The sequence below is a fragment of the Otolemur garnettii genome, unplaced genomic scaffold (genome assembly GCF_000181295.1).
Source record: "Otolemur garnettii isolate 467f Iridium unplaced genomic scaffold, OtoGar3 scaffold00058, whole genome shotgun sequence".
Lineage (NCBI taxonomy): Eukaryota > Metazoa > Chordata > Mammalia > Primates > Galagidae > Otolemur > Otolemur garnettii.
Window position 1 is genome coordinate 6,099,275 of NW_003852453.1, and position 27,300 is coordinate 6,126,574.

At 41.7% G+C, this 27,300-nt stretch overlaps 2 protein-coding genes across 9 annotated transcripts in view; one reads left to right on the forward strand and one right to left on the reverse strand.

The window, feature by feature from the left end:
- The window catches only part of RBL2 (RB transcriptional corepressor like 2), a 58,950-nt gene extending 43,961 nt beyond the window's left edge, over window positions 1-14,989 (forward strand). For 2 of the 4 annotated variants that reach the window (XM_023514757.1, XM_023514756.1), the window contains exons 18-22: window positions 4,036-4,107; window positions 4,647-4,752; window positions 5,238-5,440; window positions 5,903-6,067; window positions 13,525-13,730. In XM_023514757.1, the coding sequence (XP_023370525.1) occupies window positions 4,036-4,107; window positions 4,647-4,752; window positions 5,238-5,440; window positions 5,903-6,067; window positions 13,525-13,695 (717 nt within the window). In that variant the 3' untranslated portion in view covers window positions 13,696-13,730. Of the gene's footprint in view, window positions 1-4,035; window positions 4,108-4,646; window positions 4,753-5,237; window positions 5,441-5,902; window positions 6,068-13,524 lie in introns of all 4 variants that reach the window. The other 2 variants (XM_003792541.3, XM_023514755.1) reach the window with 2 other exon arrangements.
- AKTIP (AKT interacting protein) lies at window positions 14,365-25,059 on the reverse strand. 5 transcript variants are annotated; one of them, XM_012806856.1, is made up of 10 exons: window positions 24,960-25,059; window positions 22,077-22,190; window positions 20,539-20,744; window positions 17,934-17,998; window positions 17,749-17,849; window positions 17,191-17,279; window positions 17,016-17,114; window positions 16,815-16,922; window positions 15,966-16,026; window positions 14,365-15,805 (listed from the first exon to the last, which is right to left on the reverse strand). In XM_012806856.1, exons 2-10 carry the CDS (start codon window positions 22,116-22,118, stop codon window positions 15,698-15,700), a joined length of 879 nt encoding a protein of 292 aa, XP_012662310.1. In that variant the 5' UTR covers window positions 22,119-22,190; window positions 24,960-25,059; the 3' UTR covers window positions 14,365-15,697. The 5 variants fall into 5 exon arrangements, with proteins under 5 accessions (XP_012662310.1, XP_012662309.1, XP_012662308.1 ...); XM_012806855.1 differs by having other exon boundaries at window positions 15,035-15,808; XM_012806854.2 differs by having other exon boundaries at window positions 15,035-15,805; window positions 17,749-17,998; window positions 24,960-25,035.
- Between the last annotated feature and the right edge of the window lie 2,241 nt (window positions 25,060-27,300).

Here is a 27,300-nt window from a genome sequence, read left to right on the forward strand (position 1 = left end):
AAAAAAAAAAAAAGAACCCCCACCCCTGTCAGTGGTGTCCCCCTTTACCAATGTTAAAATCTGGTCACCTTACCATAAATCCCTCTTGGCCGTGGTGTGTAATTTTTATATGTTGCTGGGTTGGGTTTGCTAGTAGTTTATTAAGGAATTTTGTCCTCATCCATAAAAGATGTTGGTCTGTAGTTTTCTTGTATGGCTTTGTCTGGTTTTATTATTAGAGTAATATTGCTTCTTAGCTTTTTGATTAAGATCAAGTGTATTATTAGTGTAATATTGACCTTTTAGAATGAACAGGGAAATGTGACCTCTTCTATGTTTGGTATTAATTCTTTAAAAGTTCGGTAGAATTCAGCAGTGAAGCTACCGGGGTCTTCCTTGTGGGTAGTTCATTGATAAATAATTCAGTTTTTTTTTTTTCTTATTATAAATCTAGTTAGATTGTCTGTTTCTTCTAGAATCAGGTTTGGTAGTCTGTGTTTTTCTAAGAATTTGTCTGTTTCCTGTAGGCTCCGTAATTGGCATATAATTGTTTATAACATTTTGGTATACTACTACCAAGTAGTAATTTCCTTTCATTTCTGATTATAGTAATTGGAGTCTTCTCCCTTTTTTCTTGGTCTACCTGAAAGTTTGTCAATTTTGTTGATTTTTTTCAAAAACTCCACTTTTTGATTTTACTTCTTTATTTTTCTATTCTCCATTTCAATAATAAGGATGCTATTGTAAATGCACTCTTACTCTAATCTTTATTATTTCCTTTCTGCTTACTTTAGGCTTAGTTTTTTGCTTTTTTTTTTTTTGGCAGTTTTTTGGCTGGGGCTGGGTTTGAACCTGCCACCTCCAGCATATGGGGCTAGTGCCCTACTCCTTTGAGCCACAGGCGCTGCCCAGTTTTTGCTTTTCTTTTCTTTTTCCTGTTAAGATGGATGGCTAGGAAATTAATTTGGTATCTTTGTATTTTATTTATTTAATTATTTTTTGAGACAGAGTCTCAAGCTGTTACCCTGGGTAGAGTGCCATGGCGTCACAGCTCACAGCAACCTCCAACTCTTGGGCTTAAGTAATTCTCTTGCCTTAGCCTTCCAGTAGCTGGGACTATAGGCACCTGCCATAATACCCAGCTAGTTTTTTTGTTTTTTTTTTTTTTGGTTGCAGTTGTCATTGTTGTTTAGCAGGACCAGGTTCAAACCCACCACCCTTGGTATATGTGGCCAGTGCCCTGCCTACTGAGCTACGGCACCACCTCTTTGTATCTTTTTAAAGATAGTTAATGTCCTAATGGTTTTCTTCTTTTTAAGTATAAGTAATAACAACTATAAATTTCCTCTAAGCACTGATTTAGCTGTGTCTTGTAAGTGTTGGTGTGTTGTGTCTGTATCTCAAAGTATTTCCTGATGTCTCCTTTAATTTCTGTTTGATTCATTGGTTATCCAGGAGTATGCTGTTAAATTTGAATATTTTTGTGTTTCCCATACATTCTTTAAGTTACTGATTTCTAGTTTTATTTCATTGTTTTACATCATAGCATATCATCTATCTTGGAATTTCAAAGTATACTTGAGGAGACTGTCTTCTGTTGCTATGGGGTAGAATGTTCTATAGATGTCTTGTGGGTTTGTTTTCTAGTATTGTGAAAAGTCTTATTTCCTTGTAGATCTTCTGCCTAGATCAGTGGTTCTCAACCTTCCTAATCCTGCAACCCACAGGTTGAGAACCGCTGGCCTACATTTTCTATTCATTACTGAAACTGAGGTATTGGAATCTCCAACTTACTGCTGAATTGTCATCTTTAGTTCCTTTCAGTTTTTCTTTGCATATTTTGGTGCTCTGTTATTGGGGACGTAGGTTGTTGTAGCTTCCTGATGAAATGTTCCTCTTTAATAACTTTTTGTTGTAAGATCTATGTTATAGTATGGTATTTATATAATCACAAGTGCACGCACCTTTCTTGTGGTTTTTGCCTGCATATTTCTTCTCTTTCACTTTAAAAAGTAATTTTAGTTTTCAATTGAAAGCGTCTCTGGGAGGCGCCTGTGGCTCAGTGAGTAGGGTGCTGACCCCATATACCAAGCGAGGGTAGCAGATTCAAACTTGGCCCTGGCCAAAAACTGCAAAAAAACCCCAAAATAGCTCAGTGTTGTGGTAGTTCCAGCTACTCAGGAGGCTGAGGCATGAGAATCGCCTAAGCCTAAGAACTGGAGGTTGCTGTGAGTTGTGATGCCACAGCACTCTACTGAGGGTGAGAAAGTGAGACTCTGTTTCAAAAAAAAAAAAAAAGCATTTCCTATAAATACAATACACCTGGTTGTTTTTGCATCTAGTCTGACATTTCTGCCTCTTGATTGTATTATGTTCACATTTTTTACTTCTTCCGTTTTAATTTTTGTTTTCTATATGTCTTTAATGTCTTTTTGTTCCTTTGTTTTGTCTTTATTGCCTTCCTTTTGTATTAGATGAGTATTTTCTAATGTAGCATTTGAATTTCAGGGATTTTTTTTTTTTTTTACATTGTGTGTTAATGTCTACTGTTCTCTAGGGCTTACATCTCTCTTAATTCATTAAAAATCGATTTCAGATTCATACTAAATTCCAGTGAGATCCAGAAGTGTACTTTGTTTTTTCTCTTTCCTGTTTTCCTTTTCATCCTTTTTGTTACTATACATTACATCCATGTTACAAATCCAATAGTCCATTGTTATGATTATTACTTGATACAGTCTTATGACTTTTAAAGGACCTGAGAGAAGAAAAGAGTATAGGTATTGTTATGTTACCATTATCTGTCATTTCTGGTTCTCATGCTCATTCCTCTGTATTAGAGTTTCCATCTGGAGTCACCTCCTGCCTTGCTCTGCTCCTTGTACTGTTTTCGGCAAATATGTTGCATGTGTATACATGCACTTACATCACTGGTCCACTGAAACACTGCATACCTGTTTTATGCAGTTTCTTAATCAGTTAAGAAATATGCCTTCATACTGTGTTTATAATTACATAATTATCTTTATGTGTGCTCTTGGCTTTTTCCTCATATATTTAAATTCTTGTATTAGAGGTATTTGCTTGTAGCTTGGAGAAACTTCTGCAGAGTTCTTGTAAGTGATCTGCTAGGAGCAAATTCTGTTTTTGTTTATCTAAAAATTATTTAACCTCAATTTTGAAAAATAACTCCTATTGTGAATATTGACATTTTACAGATACAGTCCGTGTAACTTTTTTGTATATATTGATCACTTCATGTTGTCCCACTGTCTCTTCACATCTATGGTTTCTGATGAGTAAGCCAGTTATTTTACTGGGGTTTCCCTATAAAAGAAAAGTTTTTTTCTTGATGCTTTCAGTGTTTTATTTGGCTTTCAGCATTTTTATTATGTTAGGTCTGTGCATGGATCTCTTTAAGTTTATCGTACTTGGAGTTCATTGAGCTTCCTGGATTCCTGGATGTATGATTTTTAATAAATGGGGGAAGCTTTCAGTCTATTTCTTTGAATATTTTTTTTCTGAATCACTCACCTCTCCTTCTGGTTCTCTCATTACACATGTAGACGTGCTTCATGGTATGCTGCGTTTCTCTGAGGCTCTACTTTTCATTCTGTTTTCTCTCTGTTGTTCCTCATATAATGTCTGTCTTAATGTTTGGGGTGTTTTTTTGAGAGTCTCACTTAGTCACCCTCAGTAGAGTGCCATGGTGTCTCAGCTCACAGCAACCTCAAACTCTTGGGCTCAAGTGATTCTCTTGCCTCAGCCTCCCAAGTAGCTGGGACTACAGGTACCCGCCAGTATCTGGCTGTTTTTTTGTTGTAGTTGTCATTGTTGTTTAGCAGGACCGGGTTCAAATTCTCCAGGTGTATGTGGCTGGTACCCTAACTACTGAGCTATGGGCACTGAGCCCATTCCCAGAGATTTTAATGCCTTTAAAAAAATTTTTTTAATATAACTTACACCACTTTTCTCTGGGGAGCAGGTTCTTGGAACTCCTCACACTATTATGCCAAAAGTTGATGTGTGTCTCAGAACACTCTTAATTTTTGCCAGGTCACAAAAGAAGACAAGTCCTTCCAGAACATTATGCGCTGTTATAGGACTCAGCCACAGGCCCGGAGCCAGGTAACTACATTTCCCTAAGAGCTGGAAATAAAGCCTAAACCATAGTTGATTCTGTGGCCTTTTTTACGGAATAAGCAACTAAAACTCTAAAGGAAGTCTCTAATCTTTTGTTGTTAACAGCTTCATATGTTAATTATTTTAAGTCCTCTTTTCCTCAAAAGGCAATATGAAATATTTGATTTCTTTCTTAACTCAGAGTATAACAAGATAGGTGTGAATTATGAAGTTACCTAGTTTAGAAAATTTAAAACTCACTTTAATATTTGTCTCTGAGAGGCAAGTATGTCAGATCTTGGTATCTAACTTAGAATGACTTGATTTTCCGGTTGGTTACTATTATTGCTGTGTGGTGCGGCAGGCAGTACTTGGAATTTAAAGCCAGATAGGCTCCCATGTAAAGTGTGGATCTGTTACTAAATAACTGTATGACCTTGGCTGAATTTCTTGACCTCTTCTGGTTGTGAGAAGCAGATCAATACCCTCTCTAGGGCGTACTCAAAAAATAGTAGTTTATGTCCCTTCTCACTGTCTCTCTAAAGGTATATCGAAGTGTTTTGATAAAAGGGAAAAGAAAACGAAGAAATTCTGGGAGCAGTGACAGCAGAAGCCATCAGAATTCTCCAACAGAATTAAATAAAGACAGAAGTAAGTGAGCTCTTATGGCTTCTTACAAAATAAAATCAGCAGCTTATTTTTTTGAACCTAGAAGACTAAGGATTACTAAATGAAATAACTACAGAAACAATTCAAAGTGTTTTATTAGCAAAGGATTTGTCAGAACAATATGCTAATTCTAAATTTAGTGGCAAAGTTGTCTTTCTTTCAGTGCTTAAAGTTCTTCAGGGGAATTACAGAAGGTCTCAGGCAGGAATCTCTCAGCTGAGTTCCAGAGAGGTCTGTGTTGCCCCCTGGAGTTGTGCTGTGGAAATGCCGTCCACTTGTGCTGATACTGCAGGGCTCAGGTCCTAGAAAACTTGGGATAACTAATATATCCTGTCTGAGCTTTATTCCTTAGTCTAAAGAACAGAGTGCCCATTTACTGTCATTAACTAGGCAGCTGATCATTTTCCTCCTGGATTTTCCTTTCTAGCAGCCTTTGTGGTTAACGGCCTTTGTTCTACTTTCTGCAGCGAGTAGAGACTCCAGTCCTGTCATAAGGTCGAGCAGCACCTTGCCAGTGCCACAGCCTAGCAGCGCTCCGCCCACACCCACTCGCCTCACAGGGGCTAACAGTGACATGGAAGAGGAGGAGAGGGGGGACCTCATTCAGTTCTACAATAACATCTACATAAAACAGATCAAAACATTCGCCATGAAGTACTCACAGACCAACGTAAGTTTGACAGGGATGTGGGATCTTTGGTTTTACCTGTTCCATGTATAAACTAGTTTCAGAAATAATCTCTAACAGCAGTAATTTGCCTAACCAACGTAATTTCTATGTTGTTAAACATTAGACAGGAGAAAGTACAGTACTCAGTGGTGGTGACCTTGCAAATTATTTACCATTCTCTCTGCCTCTCGTTTCCTCATATATGAGATGAGAACATGAGTTCCAGTTTATAGGGCTGCTGTGAGGATGAAATGACAATGTATTAAAAAAAATCTAATGGCTGGCATAAACAAAGCACTTAAAAATGTTTTCTGCTAGAATGACTTTGTTTAGGTTTAATTGTTGCTAATACATCACTGTTTAACACTCATAAAACTACAGGTGTGTTCTACCTTTTCACTCAGTAAACAAACTTGATTAGAAATTGGTTTTCTCAGAAGTTCTCCTTCTTTTTTTTAATAGATGGATGCTCCTCCACTCTCTCCCTATCCATTTGTAAGAACAGGCTCCCCTCGCCGAATACAGTTATCTCAAAATCATCCTGTCTACATCTCCCCACATAAAAATGAAGCCATGCTTTCTCCTCGAGAAAAGATCTTCTACTACTTTAGCAACAGTCCTTCAAAGGTAAGCCTTTACACTAAACACTTAGGATCCTAAGGAATCGGGTTTGTGCCAAGCCCACACACTCACTAGAGTGATGGGACCTGCTAGGGAATGTGACAAGTCCCAGTGGTGCAAAACCCAAGGGTTTTTTTGATTTTTACTTTTGTTATTGAGAGAACATTAGGGTTGGATATAGGTAAAGAATTTGGATTTCACCTTTCTTTTGTGTACAAATAAAATACAGACTTCCAAATTTATGGCAGAATGTTCAAAATTGTAAAGTTTTAATTTTCCAAATCTGCTGGATCCCTAAATTGGGGTCTTCACTATGTTGTCCAGGGCCCGTCAGGCCTGTTTCTCTATCTGAGCGAATGCAGTGTTTGTTATGTGGTGAGAGTTGCCTGAGTAGTCACCCCTAATGGTGGAGCATGAGAAAGCTGCTCAGGTGTGGAGGCATCAAGCAGCAGGAGACAGGGTCCTTGAGCAGATCACTAGGCCCAGAAGGCCTTTATAAACACATATATGTGCCAAAGGAAAAAAAAGTCAGTATCTGGGAAAAGGAAGAAGGGTATTACTAAAGGCAACAACAGGCTATCACAACTCTAGAGAAACCCCCAATGCAATGCATGATTTACACTGCTGTCAAGGACATTTTGGGGACAATTAGGAAAATGTGAATGTGGCCTTCAGTGTATTAAAGTGTCTCAGGACAGCTGAGGCCTGTGAGTGATGGGTAAAGGCATGCTCAATGGACTGTTCTTTCAACTCTTCTGCAGGCTTTACATTTTATTTGAAGTTGAAGAAAACAGACACAAAAATTGTTAATGGAGAAACTTTTCCTGTCATAAATTTATAACTTGTTGAAAAATTATTGGAATAAATGAATGTATACCAATTTTTCTGAATAGGAAGACCAGATATTACAAAGTCTAACCTAATGATAGTTCTAATAGGATTGTTTGTGAAATCTGGAAACATAAATTGGCAATAGTCGCCCCAAACAACAAGTGTAGAGGAGGAAATGATTGACAGGTCCTCTAAAATTAGATTCTCATCCTATAACCAAGTAAATTCTAAGCAGATTAAAGAGGTGAATAGAAAAAAGGAATCATAAAATGATTAAATACACATTGCAGCCTGTCTGATTAGAGTTAAGACTTTCTAAATAGAAGAATATATAGGTAACAGACAAGGATGATGAATGGGAATCATAATTCAAAAAAGGGACGATCACAGGGGAAAGCAGTAGACAGATAATTAACTGGTCTAAATATACTGATTAAACCCCCCAAACTGTCCACCTGGAGAAAGTATATACTGCTTGTAAGTAACCTTCTTTAAATATAAAAGTAAAAGGATGATAACCTCCTGGTGAATACATAAATGTATACAAATGGACGATTACTTGGCAGTAAAAAGTGTCACAATACCGTACATGCTCCACTATGGACAGACCTTACAAACATCAGGTGAAAGAAGCCAGTCGCAAGGCTGCGTCACGTGACGTACAGAATGCACAAGTGTGTAGATGCGATGGTGGAGTGATGGTCGCCTACTGTGGGGAGGAGGGTAGAGTTTCTGGGAATGGACAAAAAGTATACTTCTGGGGTGATGAAAGACTTCTAAAATTGAACAGAAGTCATGGAGGAATGGGTGAACTGTATGGTATGCAAATTGTATCTTAGTGAAGCTGAAAGGATAGAAAAGGTTATACCATGCTATCACTAATCAAAAGAAAGCTGGAGTGATTAATAATGATGACAGAAAAAAATTACATTTCAACAAAATTGATAGAACAGGGAGAGGAAAAAATCCATAAGGATCCAGAAGATATAAACATTGTCAAGCAAACTGGCATGCAGAAAACACACCATGGGCATCAATAGAAGATTTGTCAACGCAGACCACATTCTGGACTACAAAATTAATCTCAGTACATTTTAAAGGGCTCAAATAATGTGTCTTCCTTGACCCCAATGGCATTAAATTAGAAATCAATAACAGAAATCTAGAAAATCCTCAGTTTTGGGAAATGCCTATTTCAATAATTGTAATACAACTAAATGAGAACCCAAAATATTAAAATTTATGGGAATGCTTAGAGAACTGAAAAATCAAGGCAAACAGAAACTTTAGTTTTCTAAAGATTATAAAGAAAACTGATACACCTCTGTGTGGATTAATCAGGACAAAGACTACATTACCCACATGCATTATCCAGTTGGTCATGCAGACCAATGACACATTATGTCTTGAGTTTTATTAGTTAATGTTGTGCAAGGAATTTGTCGATTTCATCTGCATTGCCACCTTTATTAGCACTGAGTTCTTTATCCCTCATTAGACTTATAATCACAAAAGCCTTATATCTCTGAAAGAAATTGGATTTATGTTATGTTTAAAAAAACTTCTAGTTAAAAACTGTAGACCCAGATACTTCTCTGAAAATTCTACCAACATTTAGGATGAAATATTGCCAGCTCTCCACATACCTTCTAAAAACTCTCAGAAAACTTATAACATTTATCAAAAAATCTATAGAAAATGTCATGCTAAATGGTGAAAGACTGAATGCACTCCCCCAAGTTCACAAGGATATCCAGTCTCACCACGCCTCTTGAGCACTGTCACTGGTGATCCTAGTATGTGCATTACATCAAGAAAAAGAAGGTACACAGGTTATACTGTCTACACAGAAAAATCACAAATCTACAAAAAGTTACTGAAACCAATATAACAAAGGTCATGTGCTCAATATATAAAAATAACACACGCTTCTATATTCTGGCCATGAACATAATTTTAGAAACACTATATACATAGCATTAAAAGTACATCGGGGTATGATAAAAGATGGATGTGCAAGGCTAGACAGGCTGGCTTACCCCAGTGCTTTGGGAATGAGGTCAGGAGTTTAAGAGCAGCCTGGGCAACATAATCAGACCTATTTCTACAAAAAATAAAAAAGGAGATTTGACAGGAGGACTGCTTACCCCTGGAAGTTGAAAGAGCTATGACTGTGCCACTGCACTCCAGCCTAGGAGTGAGACTCTGTCTTTATAAAACAAAAAAGGAGAAACTAAAGCCTATGAAAATATCTCATTCATGAAATGGAAAATAAGATTATCAGTTTTCTCCTAACTGATCTATCTATTCAAGCCAATTTCAATCAAAATCCCAACAATTTTTTTTAATAAGTTGAACTTAGCCAGAGACAGTGGCTCCCACCTCTAAGCATAGATAACACTTAGGTAAGTCGAGATTGGAGCATCACTTGAGGTCTTAAGTTCAAGACCAGCCTGGACAAGAGAGAGAAACCCAGTCTCTATAAAAATTAAAAAAAATTAGCTGGCCCTGGGTTTTCGTGTAGTCCCAACTACTTAGGAGGCTGAGACAGGAGGATCACTTTGGCCTGACAGTTATGATGACACCACTGCATTCTAACTCAAGGAACAGAGTGAGACCCTGTCTCAACATCAACAAAAATCACAAATTGATTCTAAAATTTATAGCAAAAGGCAAAAGAAATAGCTAAAACAATTCTGAAAAAGTTGGGGGACTCATACTATCTGACTTCAAGCCTTATTATCAGGCTGTAATAATCAGACAGTGTAGTGTGGGTGAAAAGACAAGGGAACTGAGGAAGGTTTCACGTTACAGAGGCACACACACCAGTCAGCAGCACTGCTACGTGCCAGTAACAGGACAAGAATCAAATCAGGAGCTCAAATTGTTTCATAGCTGCAAGAATACAAAACACCTAGGCATAGATTTTTTAGCCAAGGAAGTAAAAGATCTCTACAAGGAAAACTAAAAAATGATAGAAGAAATTATAGATGACACAAAGGGGGAAACATCACAGTGTCGTGGACTGGAAGAATTAATATGGTTACAATGACCAGACTGCCCAAAGCAATGTACAGATTTAATGCAATTCCTACCAAAATACCATGTCATTTTTCACAGAATTGGAGAAAACAATCCTAAAATTTATACAGAACCAAAAAAAGAGCCCAAATAACCAAAGCAATCCTAAGCAAAAACGAACAAGCCTAGAAAGTTACAGGGAACCAAAACAGCATGAGACTAGTACAAAAGTAGACATGTCAATCAGTGGAACAGACTAGAGAACACAGAACTAAAGCCAGACACCTGCAATCACCTGCTCTCTGACCAAAGCAGACACCGGGGCAGGATGCCTCTTCAATAAACTGTACAGCTGTCTGCAGAAGAATGAAGCTGAATCTGTACTTCTCACCATACACAAAAATTAGCTTAATAGGGATTAAAGACATGAACCTTAAAAATTCTAGAAGAGATTTGGGAAAATGTCTTCTGGACATTGGCCTAAGCCAGGTGTCCACAAACAATAGCCTGTGAGGCACATGCAGACCGCCGGGTGTTTTTGTCGCCACTGCCTGTCCTGCTTAGCAGCCAGCTCATCCCAGGGCCTATAGTCCAGCCCTCCAGTGGCCTGAGGGACAGTGAACTGGGCCCCTGTTTAAGAAGTTTGAGGACCCCTGGTAAGCTATAAATTTATGACCAAGACTCCAAAAGCAAATGCAACAGAAGCAAAAATAAATAAATGGGACTTACACTAAAAAGCTGCTGCACAGGGCGGCACCTGTGGCTCAAGGAGTAGGGTGCCGGCCCCATATACCAGAGGTGGTGGGTTCAAACCTGGCCCTGGCCAAAAATTGCAAAAAAAAAAAAAGCTTCTGCACAGCAAAAGAAATAATCAACAGAGTAAACAGATAACCTACAGATAGAAGAAAATATTCATAAACAATGCATTCAACAAAGGGCTAATATCCAGAATTTACAAGGAACACAAACAGATCAAGAAAAAAACTCCATTAAAAAAGCAGGCAAATGAAAAAAATAAAGTGGGCAAATAACATGAACAGACATGTTTTAAAAGCTATACAAATAGCCAGCATACATGAAAAAATACTCAGTATCACTAATCATCAAGGAAATGCAAATCAAAAGCACGAGATTCCACCTTACCCCATTATTAAAGACACCTACATTATTACATTTACTGCAGCACAGCTCACATCCGCAAAACAAAAATCAACCTAAGTGCCCATCAACTAATGAGTGGATAAGGAACATTTGGTGTGCACACACAGAGTAGACCCTCCATAAGTTGACCACCCAAGCTGCTGTAACAAGCTGGTCAACATACAGCAACAGACAACGTAAGGAACTAGGCCTGCTGTACTGTGTACGTGCATGTGGTACATATCCAGTCTGAAAATTAGGTCACCTTGGGCGGTGCCTGTGGCTCAGTGGGTAGGGCGCCGGCCCCATGCACCGAGGGTGGCAGGTTCTAACCCGGCCCCGGCCAAACTACAACAAAAAAAATAGCTGGGCATTGTGGCAGGCACCTGTAGTCCCAGCTACTCGGGAGGCTGAGGCAAGAGAACCGCCTAAGCCCAGGAGTTGGAGGTTGCTGTGAGCTGTGTGATGCCACAGCACTCTACTGAGGGCAACAAAGTGACACTCTGTCTCTACAGAAAGAAAGGAAAAAAAAATTAGGTCACCTTAAAGGAGGTGGTCAGTGTAGGGAGGTAGTCGGCTATGGAGGTTCTACTGCTCTGGGCATGCAGGGTCAGACAGGAGTATAAAGGACACTGGAAAAACTGAGTACAGTGCACCTCTTCAGGTGATGGGCACGCCAACAGCCCAGGATCTCACTAATACATAGCCACGTAATCAAAACCACTTATACCCCCAAATCTAAATCAGTGGAACAAGAGTCCAGAAATACACACAGCTGTGGTCAACTGGTTTTCAGCAAAAGTGCAAAGGCAGTTTCCTGAGGAAAGGATATATCGTCTTTCCAACAGATAGTGCTGGAACAAGTGGATATCCATAGATCAAATAAAAGTTGCTTCCATGCCCTGCACTATATATAAAAACTCAAAATGAACCACAGACATAAATATGAAACCCAAAACTACAAAACTTCTGGAAGAAAACAATCACCACATGATTGACCATATTTTCCACGTTATGGAAAAATTTTAGATATGTCAAAAGCACATGAAATATTGATAATGTAGATTTCATCAAAATTAAGAATTTCGGTTCTTTGTAAGACAATTAAAAAACAGCCTCAGACTGAGAAAAAACTTTACTAATTCCCTATCTGATAAAGGATTTTTATATGCCTAACACATAATTCTCAAAATTAAGCAAGAAAACCACCACACATGGAAGTGGACAAATGATTTGAACACATTTCACCCATTACATGACTGCCAAAATCTAGGCAATGGCAGTAACAAGTTCTGGCTACAGTGTGGAGTAACTGGACCATTTATCTATTGCTGATGAGAATACAGAATGATATGGCCACTCTGGAATACAGCGTGACAGTTCCTCAGAAAGTTAAATACACCCTCACCATCCAGCTAGCACTGCCGCTCCTAGGTATCTGCCCAAGTGAAAGGAAAACTTAGGTTTATTCAAAACATGAATCAACAGCCTCTTTGTCTTGTCCTTGTTACAACAATGGGGGCCTGTTCACTGTATGTTGTGAATATATCTTGCTGTTATTCTGTAAACTAGTCATTGTCTTTCTCAATAAACCCTCCTTGCCTTGGTAAAACAAGAAAACCAAAAACATGTACAGGAATGTTTATAGTGAATTTATTTCTAATTGCCATAAAGTGGGAAACGACTTAAATGTCCTTCATCTGGTTAATGGATAAATAAACCCATAGTACATCTAGACTACCACTTAGCAATAAAAAGGACTTACTGGCAGGCACAGTGGCTTACACCTGTAATCCCATAATTCTGGGAGGCTGAGATAGGAAAAGTGAGGCCAGGAATTGAGACCAGCCTGACCAGGACCCCTTTTTTAAAAAGAAAAATAAATGTGTGTGACTACACATGGTAATGTGGTGCTCTATAATTATTGGAAAAAAATCAGATTTGTCAACTTGTGCACTATGGAAATGTACATATCAAAACACCAATGGAAAAGATTGTTAAAAATAGAAACATTCAGCTCTTACCCAAATAGTCACCTGTCTCAGCCGGCTACATTAGCCAGATTATGTAGTGTTTCCTTTCTCTGTTAAGGATGTTGTTCAAGTTCTTCCAGGTGAACTGCTTAACTCATTTGAGATTTTTTGACTGAATACTGAACTATGTGCATTATTAGCATTTTAAAGTTTTTTTTTAAATGAGACAGTCTTACATTGTTGCCCTCTGCAGAGTGCGGTAGCATCCTAGCTCACAGCAACCTCAAATTCTTGGGCTCAAGCGATTCTCTTGCCTCAGGGACTATAAGCACTCACCACAACGCCTGGCTATTTTTGTTGTTGTTGTTCTTATTTAGCAGGCCTGGGCCAGGTTTGAACCCACCAGCCTCAGTGCACATGGCCAGCGCCCTAACCACTGAGCTATGGGCACCCAGCTGCATTTTAAAGTTTTTATGTCTATTTTTTTCCTCACCATAGAGACTGAGAGAAATAAACAGTATGATACGAACAGGAGAAACTCCAACTAAAAAGAGAGGAATTCTTTTGGAAGATGGAAGCGAATCACCTGCAAAAAGAATTTGCCCGGAAAATCATTCTGCCTTACTACGCCGTCTCCAAGATGTAGCTAATGACCGAGGTTCCCACTGAGGTTAGTTTCTTGTGCTGAAACGGTCTCTTCACAACTGTTCAGTAGCATCACTTAATGCTTCTAGACTGTGGAGCTCTTTCCCTAATGACAGCCTGTTAGTAACACGAAGGACATTTGTGAGAAACTGGATCGACTCCTTCCAGTACCCACAGGATATTTTCATTCATCCGGTCTGCCTTTTTCCTGCCACTTCAGCGCTTACCATCAGGGCTGCTCAGATCCAGACTTGGATTTCTTTTACAAATACTACAGAAAACGAAGCGTGCTCAAATATAAGAGGTCTCTGTTAACACGCTCCAGCCGAGGAACTATATTTCAAATTCATTCCTGTTTTCTGGTCAGCTTTAGTCCTTATGAAAAGCAAAACAAAAATTAGGTATTTTCTCCCACAACACACGGCAGGAGTGTGAGGTCTCTGCATTCCCAGCCGTGGGGGGCAGGTCTGTGGCCCGGGTCTCCCGCTCCCCATGCGCTCCCCGTGCACTCCCCCCCCAACCCCACCCCCGTTCTGTGTGGTGCGGTGCTTGATCTGTGCAATGTCTGAATGAACCTGTATAAATGTGGCACTTTAGGGCTGTAAAACGCATGATTTGTAACCCAGATTTTGTTGTATATTTGTGATAGCACTTTCTACAATGTGAACTTTATTAAGTACACAACTTCCAGGCTAAACATCCAATATTTTCTTTAATGCTTTTGTACTTTTTTTAAACTGTTAAAGCCCCTGTAGCCACTTTTTGGGCATGTGTTTTAAATTTTCCAGTTTTTTTTTTTGTTATGTAGGGATTAGCTGGCTAAGTAAAGAATTTAAATCAAGTTGAATTAAGGGGATTAATATGAAAAATTATGACCTTCCTTTAGGAGGTAGTTCTCTACCTAAAGACATGTGTCTATTAAGGTGATACGTTTTAAAATTTGGGGGGTGTATTCCTGGCAGTTTAAAAAAATAGGTTGGAGAATTTAGGTTTTTATTAGTACATAGTACCATTTATACAAATTAGAAAACGTTATTTAACAGCCACTGAGATATCTATATGCCTTTATTAATCACTATTGTTCCAACAGTTTTAAAGTTGAATTAATCTTATTAGGGAGAAAATTCAATTATAAATTGAATCAGTATAAACAAAGTTACTAAGTAACTTCATATTGCTCTGAAAGAACTATGGAACTTACACTGTTCAATTAGAATAGTGTTCTGCAAAAATATTTATAAAACTTCTCAAGAGACTTACTGCTACTGTAATTTTATATGAAGATAAGTGTATTTTTCAATAAAGCATTTATAAATTAGTCTTTGTTCAGTTATACTGAGAAAGGGTATTTAATTTTCTGTACAAATGACAAAGAACAATCCTTTATTGTTTTATTTTGTCTCTACTAAACACATTAGTCACCATCATTTAAATACCTGACTTGATTAGAAACGGTTGTAACACTTTTTCTCCCTCCTACCATAAAAATACAGTAACTAATTTGCTTAAAAAAAAAAAAAAAACTATGAACAAGCATTCTGGTTTCTTCTCAACTAATATCTTTCTCAGTGATATCAGTTGATAAGTCAGTAAGACAGCAGGCTGAAGACTGAGATTCAAACCATCTTCCACTTCAAAGTGCTGAGTTTGGAACCTGCTCTCTCTAGACCTCGCTTCTCCACGCCCTAACGTATGTACAGCTGGAACCACTTTTAAATAGTGCTTAGTTTAAATGAATGCAACTTACCTTTAGCATTATATTCAGAAAAATACTTAAGCCTCAAGGTCCCCAACAATTTGGAGTACTGAACTAGATAATCACCCTAAGACACTCCTGACAGAAGTAACGTATTACGCAGAGAGAGGTTTCCAGAACCTGCTGTTAGAACCTGTGCATCCACGAAAACACTGATCGTCAGTCATGAGTCACACAGTTTTACTCTTCCGGCAGTCCTTTGCCATTGGTCAGCTTTAACTAGGCCAGAGTCCAGCAGGAAAGTGCATGGTGCACCAGATTCACCATCTCTTAAGTTGCTGCTGTTTTCTCTTCTTTACTGAAAGGCTGTACTGAGCCCGGCTTTACCCATGACAGGCCAGCAACGTGAACACTTTTATTGTGCTGTTCTTCAGGCTTCTTCTAGGCACAATCAAAAATAGATATTAAAAAAATGACTGATGAAGAAACTTCAGCGCTGTACAAACTTGTTTGCCAAAAAGTTTTTTGTATGTAAAGAACAGTTTCAAATGAAGACATTTTAGAAAAGAGAGTTGGCCCTTTCAGAATGGTTACCTACTTTCTGAGTCAGCATCTTCTCTCTGGCTTCATCGTGTACAGAAGGGTTCCATGGAGAAAAGCTTAATGGAGAGAAAAACATTAATGTGCTGGGGTTTTTTTGCTTGCTAAATGTGAATAACATCTGTTTTTCAATATTTAAGCCAAGTCCCCTAAAAGTAGCATTCCTTGTTAAGGAGTAATCTTTAAATAATCAGTTGTCAACATGTACACTGTAGACATCATCTCCTACGAGTATCTCGCATAACCCCTGAAGTACTAGTATTTAAAGATTAAGAAGTCAAGGCACAGCAAAATTAATTTCTTCGCCTCACCAAAGCTCACAAGTACACAAGCTGACCAACCCACCTCTGAGTCCAAGCTCTTAACAACTCCACCTCTCCAGGCAGTGCCAACACTGGCAGGGAGGAAAATCACCAATTCCTGGGTTGTCAGTACCCTCCAGACACTGTTCCCAAGATCAAGTATCGCGGTGCTACAGTAACCTACTACTTTCATATGATTCCGTTTCCCTCCTTTTACCAAATCAGAATGTCCACGTGGGTTTGCCGTTTTAAGGGCAAGGGAGGGAGAGAGTCTCCATCTAACTGAAAAAAGTCCTGCCATGTCAATGAATGAGGAGTTAGAGAGAAACTCAGGGAAGCCAGTCACTAAACAAGCTGCTGCTGGCACAGGTGTCAGATGCACAGCTTTTCTTTAAGAGCCTAAAAGGTATCAGAGATGGAGTGGACCCAGGCTGCGAAGGGTACACGCTAAGAGCTGCACATGCTTTAATCCCCATTCCCAGACTACCTAGAAAATGGAAGCAGCGTGCTGGACAGGACGGTCATTCCGATGATGCACCACTTACCTAATTGCATAGGGGTCTTCTATTTTAGGAGGGTCGAACAAACAAGCAGTGCACACCTGCACACTGTCAACCACTTTGCTTTTAAACAGCTGAATATCTTTTTCATACCTGTGTTAAAAGTTCAAATCAAAAAGTTACCAACTTAATCTACTTAGCTGCATCTTCCAATTTGTCTTGAATAACAAAACAGAAGTGACATACAGTACTGCAGCCTCTGGGTTTAGGGGGCTTGTCGTATCGATCTTGTAGAAAACTCTCCTTGCATACATTAATACTTGCCAAATATGGTTATGGTTCCGCCTAAAGGGAAACAGCGTCATTACTGAGGCTCCTCCTATTGTATGATGTCAACTAAAAGAAACACGGATTCACCCACCTCCACTTTGCAAATGCTCTCTTCACATCCAGTTCACCTGAGGTGGGATCAACCAGCGGGTGAAAGACAGGGATGTCAAACACCAAGCGCTGTATTTAGAGAAAGACAGACACAGCCTTTAATGGAAGCCGTGGAGCTTATTAGCCCACAGAGATAGTGGTAAAGGGAGTTTTAGGAAGTAAAAATGTTTACAATCAAAAAGCTGCCGCAAAAGGGACGCTTAACTACTTTTACTGTTTTCCTGTATAACTAAATTTTGCAATGAAGAGGGAAAAGCCATTCTCCTCCACAGCCCAGGGGCCTTCACCCTCACAGCAGTAAGGGCTGCAGGCCAGCATATGGCCTCACTGCACACCCTAACCAAAGCTAAAAGCTAAAAGCAAAGGACGGCATGCCCGAAGCCGCAAAAGAAACAGATGCCCATGGAAGACGACTGGGTAGACAGACGTGTTTGGAATTTGAAATCACGAAAGTATTAGGAAAAACCTAAAGAAAGCTGTAAGCCCCTCAAGCTTCCCTTGCTGACCCACAAATGAAACCAGACTAGCTCCAACTCACCGGACAGTCGCCATCGGGGTAATTATCAGGAATGTAAACTGTAAACTTAAACACTCCGTCTTGATAAAGTCCATGCCGTATGAATATCACTCCAAACCACACTGTGGGAAAATAAAAATGGTCAGGGCCACATCTGTGTGAGAGGAAGCAAGCATGCTGTGAATTGAGAGGGGGCCTTGTCTTACTTAATGCAGAGCGGTAAGAGGGCTGCACATAGACCCCTGGTAACTTCTGCTTCACGACCAAGGTACTAAAACAAAAGCAGAATAATTAACTTGCATGGATATAAATGACACATACTGATCACCCCACATTCATTTTTTAAGACAATGAATGGTCCCTTCAGGTACAGCTGATGCTCAAACCATACAAGCAAGTTATCACAATCTCTCACCTGACCCAGCTCTGAGCAGTGGCCTTGACGGCTGCCTACTTGCTGGCTTCCCTACAGAAGTCCATAGAGCACGTGTGAGCCAACAAAAAAATGCCCCATATTAAGAGACTAAAATCACACAGGAAATAAAGTTTTCCTCCCAGAAATCAGCTCTTCCAAAACATCATCTTGGAAACCAGCTTGTAGATGATTCGGAACAATGCAACCTGAGGTAAATTCTGGATGTTAAGTTTAAGGTCAGTAAGAGTATTTATAAAATTACTGCCTTAGTGCCCACAGGTGACAGGTCTCACACACACATTCAGAAACTGCTTTTCAATACAATTTTAGGTGACTAAGAACAAACCAAGATTTCATAGACTTGCTGTCACTTAGTTGTCATTTAGAGTGAGAATGACTAGTACTCTAGTTTCTCTTCAGATTGTATAAATCTTTTGTGATTTTAAGTTTGAAGCCCCCAGTCCCGCAACAGAGGACAGTGTTAGGTATGCTGCATTGCTCAGTGAGGGCAGCACCCAGGCGAGGCGTCACACGCTGTGCTCTGAAAAAGACCCCCTTGCAGACACCTAAACTGAAACTGCTCAAAACCAGGGGAGATGGATACACTCTGGGACCAGTCGCCCACCAACAGCTATTCTGCCCTGTTCCCTGCAACTGCAGCCAGGGACCGAAAGGGACAAGCCTGTGACCAGACCACACGCCTGACGCCTGAATTCTGTCAGGAACTAGTTTATCTGGCCTTAGTTTATTGTTTTTATTACTTATTTGCCATCATACTTAATCATTTTAATTTATCTATCCCATTTTTAAGTCACTAAAGCAAGTTGACAGCAACATGGCTGCCAGCTGTATCTCCTGCATAAAAGGCAATTCTGTGTTCTAATATAGGCAGCAGATCTGATCACTAGAGTAGCAGCCTGTCCAACTCACTGACCATCCACAAACACAAGCCCTCCATTATAAAGCTAAAGGGACCAGAGCTACCGAATCACACCAGCCTCTTACAGTGAGGCCTCTGACCATTTCAGCAGTAGTGCACTGAAGGAGGAGTCAAGGACTTCATATACATGTACAAAGGAATTTTTAAATGACAGAATTAAGAATTCTCCAAACTTTCTGTCATTTCAACAGATTATTGTATCAAATGCCATCTGGTCTGTGTGTGATCCAAGCCCAGCTCCCATGCCTGCTGGGGCTGTGTCGTCACTACCATCTCTCTGCACAAGGGCTCCGCTCCTGGCGCTCTGAGATAGGTGCAACTTCAGTGCTCTGCACACTCCTGTTCCTCACCAGGTTCTTACTTCCACGGAACCTAAATCTTTCTGACTTCCCCATGATTGCCAAGTCCTGTTCTTAGGGTCATACAAGGTAAGGTAAGTCAACTCCCTTCTAATGACAGCCCTTCAGATATACGAAGGCAGCTTTAATAAGTACTTTAATAAGAGTTCTCTTCTCCAAGCCAGCATTACAATTCCTTCGATTATTGATCCCCTGATCACGCCCCCTAACTGGGACTAACTCCTCCCCCTAACTCCTCAGACTGTCAGAATGCCTCCTACATGGTGATAACCAGAAACAGAGCACAGTCATCCAGATGGGTCTGAACCAAGACAGAACAGACTGCCACTCCCCCCCCCCAACCTGTCCCACCCTCTAAAACCTCTTTAGGTGGTAGATGCCTTACTTCATATAAAGCAGCAGTTCTCAACCTGTGGGTCACAACCCACAGGAACTGTCTAAGAGGGCCGCAGCATTAGGGAGGCTGAGAACCACTGATATAAAGAAAGACCAAATTTTAAGTTACTAAGTTCTTGGTCTACAGCAGGTTTTTAAATAAATCTGAGTTTCTTCATCTTCTTACTCTTCAAAACAGACATGGAAATTAAAGTATACATCTGCTTTTAACTAAGAATCATCCTATTTAAGAGAGCATATTTATATGACATCACCTACGTCTTAATGGTAAAAGATTGTTTTTTGAGACAGTCTTGCTCTGATGCTCGCGCTAGACTGCAGTGGTGTCATCATAGCTCACTGCAACTTCACAAACTCCTGGGCTCAAGTGATAAGCTCATGGTATCTGGGACTAAAGGTGCATGCCATAATGCCCAGTCAGTTTTTCTGTGGAGAAGGGTCTTGCTCTTGCTCAGGCTGGTTTTGAACTTCGGGCCTCACGCAATCCTCCCAGAGTGCTCAGAACACAGGTGCAACCCACTGCACCTGGCCAAGAAAGACTATCACCAGCAAGAGCTTCCATAGCTCTCTATTTGTTAAGGCTAATATTGGAGGGGGATGGGTGTGAGCTTTAAGATTAAATGACTGAGTTCGTCAGAGTAAATTTAATTCTTCACCTTCAAGGATCATTCATAATGTAACCAAATAGTTTAAGAACTTACAATTCTGCAAGAAGAGAGTATTCCAGGTAGAAGGGTCCATAAGAAGCATGTGTGCCATTTGTGGACTGTGCTGCCGGGGCAGGAGATGTAGGCTTAGTTATGGGCAAAGCATTTTTGGGAATAGAAGGCAGCTGTTTCTTTGGCCCAGTTCGTGGAGGACTGGTTTTCACATCCCCTGTCAATGTCTTCTCTTCACCATCAGATCGCTATTCAAGATGGAGTTGTGAGAAAATTTGTTATGATTCTTAAGTCACAAGAGTACAGTATTAGCTCCATGATGTAAAAGCTGGAATTACTCTTTCACAAGGACATTTCAACAGCATGATCAAGATGACCTGAAAGTCTCCTGAGCAGGCTGGTCACATAAAGAGCAGACAAGGCTAACGCAAGACTAAATCGTTAGGGAAACTCTTTAATTAGGTGCACCCTATATAAGAGCAATATCATCAGTATTCACAGGATTAACTGAAACAGAGAAAGCAGTGGCTTCTCCTAGTGCCTCCCACACAATGGCATGGGGTTACTAAACAATTAGACAGGTGTGTGAGACTGGAAAAATCCCCTGCACTTAGATACTACAGAAGATCAGGTGCTTAGAAACTCAAAACAAAAATAATATAGATGACAAGTTAGTCACTGCCTGCTGTTAGCGCTCGGGTTAGAAACAAAGAATGAGGCTCTTCTCTCACTTGCTTATGTCTGATTTTTATCTTGTCCCCAAATGGGTATGTTTCCACATTTAAAATATCACCAGCATAAACTGTCATCCTTAGTCAAAGACAAAGGTTGACTAAAAGAGACTAAACTACCGTCTCAGAGGTACTTCTTTGGCTTGAGTGCAACCAAAGACTTTAATTAGTTATATTAAAAAGCAGAGGGAGGAGGGAGGGGGAAGAGGAGACGAGGGGGGGATGGGTGTGCTCCCACAGAAGGGGACACGGGGCCGCACACCTCCTGGGTGCGGGACACAACTACAACAAGAGACTGTACCTAACAAATGCAAACTCTGGGACCTTATCACTTGTACCCTCATAGTAATCTGAATTTTTAAAAATGTATGTCATGTGCATGGAAAAAATAGTGATGTTCTTTCAGAGTGGGGTTGTGGGTTATTTTAATTTCCTTATTGTTTATATATTTCAAGCTTTCCTAAAATAAAAATGTATTTTTAAAAAATCATTTTATTTAGAAAAATCAGATTAGGGCCTCTCGAGTCTGACCTGATCACACTGGACTGGCCTTTCTCAAAGCTGTTTTAACCACAGAACCTTGACACTTAGTAGAAAAACTACTCAATGTCGCAAATGTCATCATGTGTAAATGTAAAGAACTGGGATTACTAGAACAATTTCTAATTGAGATGCAGTCTCAGTCTCAGAAACTGATGTTAACAAAATATTTCTCAAAAGTAAAACCTAAACCAGAACAACTAGGCAATTTTGTGAAGAGTGTAGACAGCCTCGGTCTGGGTTATTTCAGCCTGTGTTCTGACAGAAAAGCAAATGGGTTCCCTGACTACGTTTGTTGACTATACCTACTTTGCGCACAGAGCTTGCAGACATGCTCCAGAAAGGGTTCATAACTTGTACTCCAAACAAAGAAATTCAGTGGTCTGTGTCATTAAAGTCTTCCGTCCTCAGCATTCACTTTACCTTTGATGGTAAACACAGAAACATACCAACACCAACAGTTTAGTAAGACTTCTGAAGTGATTAAGAAGTAAGTATGATACCTTAGAACAGTATTTTTTAACCGTTTTTTATCTCACGGCACACTCGAACCTATAGTCAAACTTCTGTGGCACACTTAAATTATGTTAATCAACAAAAAGAGTGAAAAAAGAATATACTTACTGTGCTTTGAAATTCTTTGGAAAATAATTTAATGATCTTTAAAAATTTTCATGGCACACCTAAGATTCTGTCACAGCACACCGGTGCTGAGGCACCCTGGTTGAAAAATCACTGCCCTAGAGATACAATATAGTAGTATATAAGATATAGTTCAAAAGACCCTGGGAAAATGTTTTCAGGCACCTTCAGAAATAGTTTCCTTCTAGACCCTCTCCTGGGAGTTTCTTTTGCAACATTAGGCATCTACAAGAATCTGAGCATCAGAGCCCTCACCAGGATTCAGAATATTCAATGACACAGATCACCTTTTGTGCCAGAAATTCAGAAAATACAGACAACAGTTGATACTGGCATATCTAGGCATCTAACTAATGGGAAAGACGGATTCAGAATGCACTGTACCCACACACACAGGCTGCATCACAGTTCCCAGGGTTATGGGAACAAAAGATAAAGATTCAAGATGGCTGATTCAAAAAGTTGTCTCAGCTCATTTAGGGACAAAATAATTCCTCCAGTAAGGCTAGCAGCCAAGGAAATAAAAAACAGAAAAGGTAGAGTCACTAGGGAACGATAGGGGTTATCTGAGTCCTGTCAGATTCTCAAGAAACTGCCTTTTTCAATCCTAAAATTACAGAAACTCTACAGGAATTAGGCATTAAAAGAACTGCCAAGCAACAGAAACGCCCAAGAGAAGCCCCAAAGAGACATTTCGCACACACACACAGATCTTTAACCCAAAGCTCCAAGTAGTGGCTAAGAAACCATGTCTCAAAGGTCACAAAGTCAGTAGGTCATTTGCTAAAAATATAAAGAAGCAAAGGAAAAGCTGCCAAGCCCAGCTGTAAGAACAGCACTCCTCTGCTCTGGTGCTGCTCTCACCCAGACTCTGGTACATTGAAAGCAGGGCTCCTTCCCTAAATGCCTACTTGCACCAATCACAAGGCTGAAGGTGAAGAAGGTCTGAACTTAGTAACATTTTCCTAAATTCTTTTTTTTTTTCATTTTCTTAAATTCTTAAGAAGCACATCTTTAGCAGACCACATACTAAATGTCCCTAATCAGTAACAATTTGTTTTCTCTTGGGAGCCTACGACATCCATGGGTGGAAACCAGGACTTCCCTACCTTACCAATGCCTATTACTGCTATTTTGCTTTCCAAGAGATAATGCCACCCAGTAATTAAAACACAGGAATGTGGATCCTTGTTTTTCCACTAACATGTTGACTTACATCCAGTAAGCTCTGTGAAAATCTGCATTTAAAGGTGGCAATGACACATCAAAAACAGTTGGGACATCAAAAATTATGGGGGTACACTGCTGTCTGGCCCAAACGGAAAAAAAAGCTGATCTGTGTCACTGAGTATTCTGAATACACTGATTTTCAGATCTAGCAGCAATATGCATAAAACCCACTGTCCTCTACAGGGAACACCAACCCCTTGGTGCTCCCCACCACAGAAATTTACTGGGGTGGAGCAAAGTTGTAAACTTCCAAGTCTATAACACGTTATGATCTTATGACTTCACCTTTAAGAATCCAGTAAAACGTGCCCCCAATTCTTCCTGTATTAAGCAGGCAGTATCATCTATTGCTGCCCCACTTTGCAATGGATCTTTTAATCCAAGTTCAGCAGCAACATAATCACGAGAAACTGCAGCACACTTTTCAGGAATTAACTACACCATCGTCCCTAGTCTACGACAGGCAAAGCATGACGTGTTCCAGTAAGAATGACATCTATGGAAGGAAGGCACAGGCTACATCCTTGTAACTGAGAAACAATTTTAGAATTTCTGCCGGTATGGCCCCGAGAACAAAACGTGAATTGCACTCCCCTCTATAACACGCAGCTGAAAAGTCTGGTCTGCGGCCTGAAGAGTCGGTCTAAAACTAGACGTGGGGACTACTGTCCCTCCTATGTGCCTTGGTACCTCCACAGGCACTAACTTGATACAGCATCCCGAAACAGGCTTAAGCAGTTCCATGTAAAGAGGGGACAGGGCAGAGCCTGGAAAAAAGACGAAATACCGCCCCGGCCAGGCTCGCTGGGGACAGTCAAGACCCGCAGCAGCGGACGGGCACCCTCGCCCCGGGCGGAAACCCGTCTCTCAGCACGCAGGTAATCTGGACAAACCTGTCTCGAGGTGATGCAAGGAGGGGGCCACGTTCTGGCTTCCGAGCTAGCTTGAGAACGGCCCGGGGCCCCTGAGCCCCTTCAGTGGGGGGGCTGAGGGCCTCCGGGACGCCCCCCTCAGCCAGTGCGCGGAGCCGGAGACCAGAATCAGGGAGGGCGGGACCGAGACCCGGCGAGCCAGGGCGGACCGCCTCCCTGCCTCGGGCCGGCCCGTCGGGCAGAGCAAGTGCCGCAGCCCCCACTGCGGCTCCGAGGCGGCAGGCGCAGCAGGTGCCTGCAAACGCGCACAGGTGCCCAACCCGGCCTCAATGTCCCAGCGCGGCCGCCGTCGCGCAGAGTGGCGAACGCCTGGCAGGGCAGACAAATGCCGGGCCCGAAGAGGCTGGCGGCTCTGATTCATCAGACTCTTCAGACCTTGATTACCTACCAGCCTGCCGGGCAGTACGCCTCGCTCCGTGCCTTCAAGGCAGAGCTCCCAGCTCCCGAGCGCTGCCGCGGCCCGACAGCATCTCCTGCCGCTGCGCCAGCCCGGCCCCTGACCGCTCCCCGCCCCGCCCTGCCCTACCCTCGGCGTCGGGCTCCGCCCCCTGCCCCACACCCCTGGACCCAGACGCTTCCGCCCAGCCTCCCGGCGCCAACTGGCTCCTACACCTGCCCGTCAAAGACGTTCTTCCGGGAGGCGGTGGGAGGACCACATTCTGTCCTGCCAATCAAATTAGCTCTGTTCGGGCGGGGCCGCACTTGACCCTCCCCTTACGTAACATCACCCGGGACTTTCAGTCACTGAAGTATCAGCCCACGGGGAGGGATGGGCGGAAACAAACAAGCGCCGGGGCATAATTGGTCATAGCGTCCGCCAGTCATCATAGAGACCCGCCCACCGCGCAGTCGTTCAGGGAGGCGGGGACCGCCGGTCTCTGCCCAGTTATCCTGGCTGGAGGCCCGGAGCAGATTCCCTGTTGCGGTCGGCTACGTGGGGTCCCGCAGACCGGCACGGGCTGCAGAAGCCGTCGGGCGGGAGACCGCTCGGCTAACTTTGAGAAACGTCCATTTTCTATATTAGAGCGCGCGGAGGCAAGGACCGAAGGGAGCTCCCCGCCCAGGCACTAGCGGCCAGAGGAGACTTTTAAAAATGCACGTGAGCCCCAACCCTAGAAGGACCAGGATTCTACGTTTGTCATAGACAAGTGCCCCTGGTGCATGCTGGAGCGTGAGAACCTCTGTAGCTCCTGGGGTTTTTGTTTTTGCCTCGTAAGCCCTCAGTTTGACCTACCATCACCTTTCCCTTGGGGGCCTGTCTCTAGCCTAATTCCGGGAACGTGAGGCAAGAGGATTGTTTGAGCCCAGGACTTTGAGGTTCCAGTGAGTTAAGATGATTCCTTCCTTCCAATCCTTTCCTTACGGTGGTGCCTCCCCGTGGGATGTCCCTCTAGTCTCTGACACCACCATCTTCAACACCTGTGATAATACCCCCGCCAAGTTTCTATCCGCTCTCTGGACACCAGCAGCACTGACCCGTGTCTGTGTCAGCACATAACAGTGTCTCACACGCGGAAGAGAAACACTCTGACTAGGTTGGTTGTTTGCTTCTGAGATTCTGGTGAATGACTGATTTATTAAATGGCAGGAAGACAGATTTCTCCTGATACTAAACCCCAGGGTTGGTTCTGAAAACCAACTTCCTCTCCCCAGCTGAAAACACGCCTAAACCGCTTCCTTTTGCCCAATTTAGGGTATACCTAGCAATATTATGAGTCTTAATACAAAAGGTAAGATAAACTGGAAATCCTTTCTTCCTGCCACAGGTGGTCTCCCTCCGCACCTCTCTGACCCCATTTCCCCCAAGTCTTCTAAGCTGTCATCCTCCCAACCTTTTTTTCTGATCACATCCCTCCTGAGCTTCCGTTTCCTCTGAGGGCTCTCATAAGCAATTCGCCAGCGCAAGTCTCTCCACTGAGCTTCAGATGCACAGATCCAGCTGCCCACACGGCCCCGCCTGCCCCAGACACACACCGGTATCAGAGTGCTTATCACCCGCAGATGCTGGAAAACCCAAGTCAAACGGACTTGGCAGCCGAGGCATTTCCATCACGTGATAGAACATGATTCACTTGCAGCCTCTGGAATTGCACTTATAGGATGGCTGCCGCCATTCCCAGCACATCAGCGCATAACGAAAGATATCCCTTTCTTCCAGGGATCTTTTTAGAAGTCCAAGAATACCTTTCCCAGAAGCTCCCAAGAAAAGATGCCCGCGTTTCATGAGTTGCTGAGTCTTTGCCCACAACGAAACCAGTCAAAGATGGCTTGTGCCTGTAATCCTGGCACTTTTGGAGGCAGAGGCAGGAGGATCACTTTAGATGAGAACTTTGAGAGAAGCCTGAGCAACATAGCCCTAGACACCATCTCTACCAAAAAACAAAAACCAGCCTGGTGTTGGTGATATTTGCCATGTTGTCCCAGGTACTTGGGAGGCTGAGGCAGGAGGATTGTTTGAGCCCAGGAATTTGAGGTTCCAGTGAGTTAAGATGATGCCACTGCACTCCAGCCTGGGCAACATAGCAAGACCCTGTCTCAAAAAGAAAAAAGGGAGGGGACCCAAAGCCAAAAAAGAAAGACAATCAAAGACAAGTTAAACTAGTCTTTTGTGCTTAGCTCTGGCTAATTGAGGTTGACCTTGATGCCTGAACTTTAGGCAGTGGAGAGGTGGTCAGGTTCATATTCGGAAAACATCACTTTATGTGGAGAACAGACGGAGGGCACAGGGA

Coding starts and splice junctions, on each gene's coding strand:
- AKTIP (XM_012806853.2), bottom strand. CDS start 22,118: ATGAACCCTTTCTGGAGCATGTCTGCAAGCTCTGTGCGCAAA. Junction 17,280..17,748: donor ACCCCGATGGCGACTGTCCG/GTGAGTTGGAGC, acceptor CTCTAAATACAG/CGCTTGGTGTTTGACATCCC. Junction 16,923..17,015: donor AACCCAGAGGCTGCAGTACT/GTATGTCACTTC, acceptor CTTTTAACACAG/GTATGAAAAAGATATTCAGC.